This window comes from Dipodomys merriami, unplaced genomic scaffold (assembly GCF_024711535.1).
Source record: "Dipodomys merriami isolate MVZ:Mamm:240054 unplaced genomic scaffold, mDipMer1.0.p SCAF_24, whole genome shotgun sequence".
NCBI lineage: Eukaryota > Metazoa > Chordata > Mammalia > Rodentia > Heteromyidae > Dipodomys > Dipodomys merriami.
The window spans coordinates 5,142,375-5,148,583 of record NW_027203826.1 but is presented as its reverse complement, the minus strand read 5'-3'; the positions used below and the strand labels follow the sequence as shown (position 1 = coordinate 5,148,583).

The window sequence follows — 6,209 nt, the reverse complement described above, 5'->3', positions numbered from 1 at the left end:
TCCCCTTATTCTTTCCCCCGAATTCAGAAGCTCAGATACTGCTAGAGACATGGAATAAAAACTCATTCTCCGTGCCGACTTTGGAAAAGGATTTTGTCCACTTGGCTGCTTTACAGATGCGTCAATCCTTTCATCCCCCCCCCCCCCACCTCATCTCTATCAGGCTGGAGAGAGAGAGGCAGAGGAGCTGATCCATTATGTTGCTGCTATCTGATTGGCTGAAAGGTCCGTGGCTGGGCTATAAAAAGAGACCTGAACAGACTTTGGAGGGAGAAGCTCAAGAGGATTCTGACAGCATCTTTGTGGAGAAGGAAGAGCTTTCAAAATAGAAACCACAGCTCCTCCTGCTGCCTTTCTTTCCTACCTGCGACTCCCACACCGATAGCAAGATGTGTAAGGGACTTGCAGGTCTGCCGGCTTCCTGCCTAAGGAGGTAAGATTGCTGCTATCACTGATCAGCTTAAACTCTGGGATAGACAATTCTAAGTTACTTGCATGCTGTATTTCTTAACTTCATTCTTTGGAATTAGAAGAGACATGGTTATCAGAACAGCAACTTCCTATTCTTTTTTCACCAAGATTAGCTACATATTGTGACTTGGGAAGTATATATATATGTTCTGCAAATATTCAGACTTGTGTATTGTTTCATATGACCAATATCAAGAGCTGCTCTGAGCAGGTCCTTTCATCAAGCTAGCTTAGACTAAGGAGTAATACGAGGTTTGGGGCTATGTAGAAAGACTGACAGGAACTTTGGGATTCATGCTTGTATTTGAGCATCACAGGATCACTTTTTAGTTGTATACTAGATTTGGGGTATGAAGAGACCTTAAAAGAAAGTGGAGTGGCATCACCAGACAAACTGATGATGCTTTTCTCTGTCGTGTTGCAGTATCGGTCATTCTATGTTCTCATAAGCAATTGTGGTGCTAAAATGTGGTTTTCAAAGCTAGGTTTCCCCCTCTCTGGCTGCCCCACTTGTAGTTCTTAAAGTTTCCTATGTGAGAGGATATTGAGAAGTACTGATTAGAATAAATCAGCTAAAAGTTCTGCAGCCAATCTCTGTAAAGACCTGGTTTTATCATGTACTCTCTTGTTTAAAAAAAAATAAAGACTTTAAAGGTATGTAGCTCTTGATCTGCCTTCAGCTTTTCAAACAAGATCTAAGTAAATGATTTCAAAGGATGCTTGCATATCTGTCAGTCAAAAATAAAATACAAAAACAGTATATGTTACATGATTTTCATTTATAACAAAAGGTAAAAGAAATCAATCTGAGAGTATAACAACTCTGTGTGTGTGTGTGTGTGTGTTTCCGGACAAATAGAAATCACCTTATGATTCAGTTTGGAAATAATCCCTGGAATCATAGTCTTTGTGCTTTCCTGAGAAGTTTATCTTTTAAGCAGTCTGCCATTCACGAGTAAGAACATGTTAATGGTCACTTTAAGTGAAGCAGCGAGGTCTGACAGAAAGGGGCTAGGCAGTAAGAATTCCTCATCTTCACTTTTGATTTCCTGATCAGAGTGAAGCAAGGCATGCCAAGCTTTAGTTATGTTCTTCACAATCAGGAAAGAGGCTCCACAGGGGGTCTTGATTGCTCAAGGTCACATGCAAGGTGTGTGGCAGAGTGGAACCAACTTAGGTTTCCTGTCTCCAGTGGCTTCTAAGGTCACTTTAGCTTTTATCTTTGTAGTTGTATTCTATTGTGTTATCAGGAAATTTGTTAGGCAGAATTTCAGTTCTTCATAAAAATGACCCTGGGTTTATTCAATAAATGTTGGATCTCAGGCAAAGACAACTTACGGGAATATGAAATAATTTCTTTGGAACTGAATTACAAATATTATCACATTACCTTCCAGATTGTATCTTTCTATTATTGAAGAGATTTTTGCCTCTCCTGACCAGTTTCCATTTAGGGAAGAAGAGAAAGGAAAGCAGTTTTGTGAAGGAAAGTAGATACTCTTTAAAGGATAATCCAAGAACATAATGAGATCCAAATAGTTTGGGAAGGGACAAGTGTCTCAGTAGCTGAACTGTCTTTCTGCCCTTTGTGCCCTTGTCCCTTCCAGGTAGGAACAACCACTTGCCAGCAGGGGGAGTGCAGCAAAAAGATTTTGCAGTTACTTGCTTTGCTTTTCAATCTACAGGTTACTCAAGCTAACTCATATATCTAGTATCGTTCCACTGACAATAGCAAAGAATGGTTAAAATGGTGGCAGTACAGAGGAGCTTTTCTGAGACAGACTGAAAGGTGAAAATTCAAATTATACATGAATAGGTGACTGAACCAGTATTAGGACTTTGGTCTCACAATTTTGCTAGAATTACAAAAATTTTGTTTTCCCAAGAAGTTTATGTTGCTACAATTTCAGTTCCCTCAATAAACTGCTCTGTCTCCTGCATTAATAATGAATTTTTTTCATGGTGATGGTACTGGTATTGAACTCAGTGCCTTACATTTGTTAAGAAAGTTCTCTACTGCTTGAGCCATACCTTCAAGTGCTTCAAGATCTATCCAAAGGGTTTCTTGTATACCAAGATGGTTATCATGTTAATTCTCTCCCCCCACTCTTCTGTGCAGTGCAAAGGACATGAAGCATCGGCTGGGGTTTCTGCTGCAAAAGTCTGATTCTGGTGAACACAGTTCATCCCACAGCAGGAAAGACAGAGGGGTTGTTAATCAGAGGTAAGAAAAATGTTTCTGATCATAGTCCATTGACTAGGGGTTATCTAATGGCAGAGTCATCTTATAAGAAGAGAGGAAGTTATGCTCATAGTCAAGTCAGATTTTTATCTTCAGAGCTTCCATTTTCATGGATGTCATAACTAGATTTGAAATTTCCATCTATTTAGTGAAAAATTGTCCTAATCATTGTTTTCATCATAAAAATGGAAGATAGAAATCTGCATGGTATTTAGGATCTTACATTTCTTTCCCAATGTCTATTTTATGACATTCACATTATTCTTTTTTTTCTCTGTAACGTCTCAAGGGCGAGCCAAGAGGAAGTCAAGAAATGGGCTGAATCACTGGAAAACCTGATTAGCCACGAATGTAAGTCAGATACCCTTCACCTTGAGGCTGAGGATAAATGCACTCTAGATAAAACAACTTATCTTGTATTCTGCAAGTCTGAAAGGAAATACAGAAAGACCTAAGCTCCTTCTGTTCCTAGATTCAGTATAAACTGGCATTACAATTGATGAGCTTAAAATTTTACCATGATTTATAATTTATGACAGGATGTTCATAGAGGGGCCTGGTGACAGAAAGAACATAATTCTCATCATAGAAAAATGACAAAGAAAAGTTTTCTGAATATGAAATCTCATAGAGCCATTTTCAGCTTCTCGTTCCAAAATTCACCTTGGTAATATATGGCTGCATAGATTCTTCAGGAATGTACTGCTTTTTTGAAAGTAGCTTTAACATTGAGTGGAAATCATTAGGTATAGCTAGCACCTACTAGATATAACTAGAATCTACAGGATGTTTAACACATACTAGGGTTATTTGGCCCCAAAGTACTCTCCAAAGTCAGCAAGATTTCCCAACCCCACACTCATCCCCCCTAAGTAGCTTAGTTTAATTTGAAATTTGAAATATTAATTTCCAACTGCTAGCCAGCAGAATGACAACTGTCATTCTTTTTCTTGTGTCACAGGTGGGCTAGCAGCTTTCAAGGCTTTCTTGAAGTCTGAATTCAGTGAGGAGAATATTGACTTCTGGGTCAGCTGTGAAGAGTACAAGAAAATCAGGTCACCCTCCAAGCTCAGTCCCAAGGCCAAGAAGATCTACAATGAGTTCATCTCAGTTCAAGCAACCAAGGAGGTAAGTTTTCATAGCTGAGAAGTCTTTGGAGATCCAAGTTCTTAGAGATGACATTCTAGGGATCATTGTATTAAGAAATATTTGAGTAGGTGTCATAACAACACCAAAGTGGATTAAGAAAATTAAAGCTCTTTCATCCAAGTGGTTTTAATAATATTTCCTGATAAATCTCTGTGATTTGAGGGAAAGAAGATACTGTTCTCACTTTGAAGTAGAATCAACTTCTTCTTCTTCTTCTTCTTCTTCTTCTTCTTCTTCTTCTTCTTCTTCTTCTTATTATTATTATTATTATTATTATTATTATTATTATTTCATATATATCAGGGTAGATCCAATTGTCCTGTACTTCATTCTTGGGACATGGAGTACCCATAGTCCTCTATTATCCTGTACAGAGCACATTACCTCCTGTCCTCAGCAGGGTTGTAGGACTAATGGCACCCTGGTCTTTGCTCCTCAGGTGAACCTGGACTCTTGCACCAGGGAGGAGACAAGTCGGAACATGATCCATCCTACAAGAACCTGCTTTGATGAAGCTCAGAGGAAGATTTTCAACCTGATGGAAAAGGATTCATACCGCCGATTCCTGAAGTCCCGATTCTATCTTGATTTGGTCAATCCTTCCACCTGTAGGGCAGAGAGGAAGAAAGGAGGCAAGAGATTGGCAGACTGCACTCACCTGCTCCCCCAGTATGCCTAATTCGCACTAAAGGCAGAGGGCTGACAAACTAAGACTCTGTGCTCTGAAAAATCTGAGGCCAAATATTGATCTCTATAAAGCACCAATGCTTTGTCCACATTGTAGCCTAAGTGTTCATGCTGTCTGCCATGTGTGAGTCACTTCCATGTACAAATTAGATTTAGTCATGGTGGTTGGGTCTTCATCAGGGTGGGATCTTGTTCTAGTCCAATTTCCCCTAGTTTCCTTGAGGATGTCATACAAGCAAGTATTCAAATAATGACCTTGTAGGTCTGGATTCTCAAAGTATGTTGGGAGTTCTTCTCCACTCCTAACAGTCTGACCTCAGGTTGGTTGATTGATACACCCCATGTGTATGTATACATACACATGCATATGTATTCAGTTAGCCAGTATTTCCTACAGACTCAGTGTTTAGGGGAGGCGGATATGTATGTATGTATGCATATATGTTAAATACATATATATACACTATATACATATACATTCCTTTTATGTTGTATCTATGTATTCAGATTGGTGTGTGACACACACACACACACACACACACACACACACACACAGTATGTAAGAATAGTTGGGAAAGACCTAGGTGCTCAAATTAGAGAGTGTATATGCAATTCCATGCAAATGATGCTGGCTCTTCAATACTGCATTCAAACAGGGCAAACTGAACTGACTGCCATTCAGACTAAGAGAGAAGGATGGTAACTTTTGGGAAGTTGGTTCTTTAAAGCCACTGGGTCCTGGGGAATCATTGGGGAAGCATCTATGGGACTTCATGATTAATTTAACTGCTGGTGGTCTTCACATTGAGTGCTATTGTAAGGAACAAATACCATAAAGAATCATACATCCGGCCAACACAAAACTGTCTTGCATTGGTTATCACTTTTAAGTCCTTCTGCTGCTTGCTTTTTCTTCTTCGCCTGGGTAATCAGGACCTGTGGCTCAGCAGTTGGATTGGTCTAGAGTTGGGAGAGGAGAGACTAGAGCTAAGAAATGCAGTCATGGCATTGCCAGCTGGCCCTATCATCTGTAACTGGCTAAGCAAGAGCACAGAATTGGAAAGTTACATTACTATCCTCTGTCCTCTTTTTCTTTCCTGATTAAGGTGCTCTTCTCATATTTCCCCTGAGAACCTTAGCCAACAGATGAATTCCTTGTGGTTGCTTATTTTATTTTTTTCCTTCATAGTGGTTCTAGGCTCTATGCCTTCAATACAAAGCAGGGGAAAGGTAATACTTTATAAGGGGAAAACAAGTTTTCACAAACTGAGAAGCTCTCATAAATGTTCTCTTTTAAGGTAAAGTTGTGTTCATTCCATACCAAATATCAGGGCTAGCAGAGACTGAAGGCATTTCTTTCTAGGCTCTGAGAATAAAGGAGAAAGAGAGAGAGAGAGAGGGAGAGAGAGAGAGAGGAGAGACAAAGGAAGAAAGAAAGGAAAATGAAAGAAAGAAGAAGAGAGAAAGTTGTTAGAATTGTTGTTTGGATCTTTTCAAGGCAAATGAAATACTTGAAAAATTATCATTTATGTTATTTATGCTGTTGTTTTGTACAATATTTTTTTAAATTATTATATTGTTTTATAAAATGGAGATACAAGATATCACCTGAATTACTAATGAATGCCCAGGAAGTAATTTCCTTCTCATTCTTCTAAAA

At 39.0% G+C, this 6,209-nt stretch overlaps 1 protein-coding gene across 1 annotated transcript; it reads left to right on the top strand.

The window, feature by feature from the left end:
- Positions 1-258: 258 nt before the first annotated feature.
- Positions 259-4,640, top strand: Rgs4 (regulator of G protein signaling 4). The gene is made up of 5 exons (XM_070034198.1): positions 259-433; positions 2,591-2,695; positions 3,003-3,064; positions 3,675-3,841; positions 4,302-4,640. The coding sequence occupies exons 1-5, from the start codon at positions 390-392 to the stop codon at positions 4,539-4,541; spliced, it is 618 nt and encodes a 205-aa protein (XP_069890299.1). The 5' UTR covers positions 259-389; the 3' UTR covers positions 4,542-4,640.
- The last annotated feature ends 1,569 nt before the right edge of the window (positions 4,641-6,209 follow it).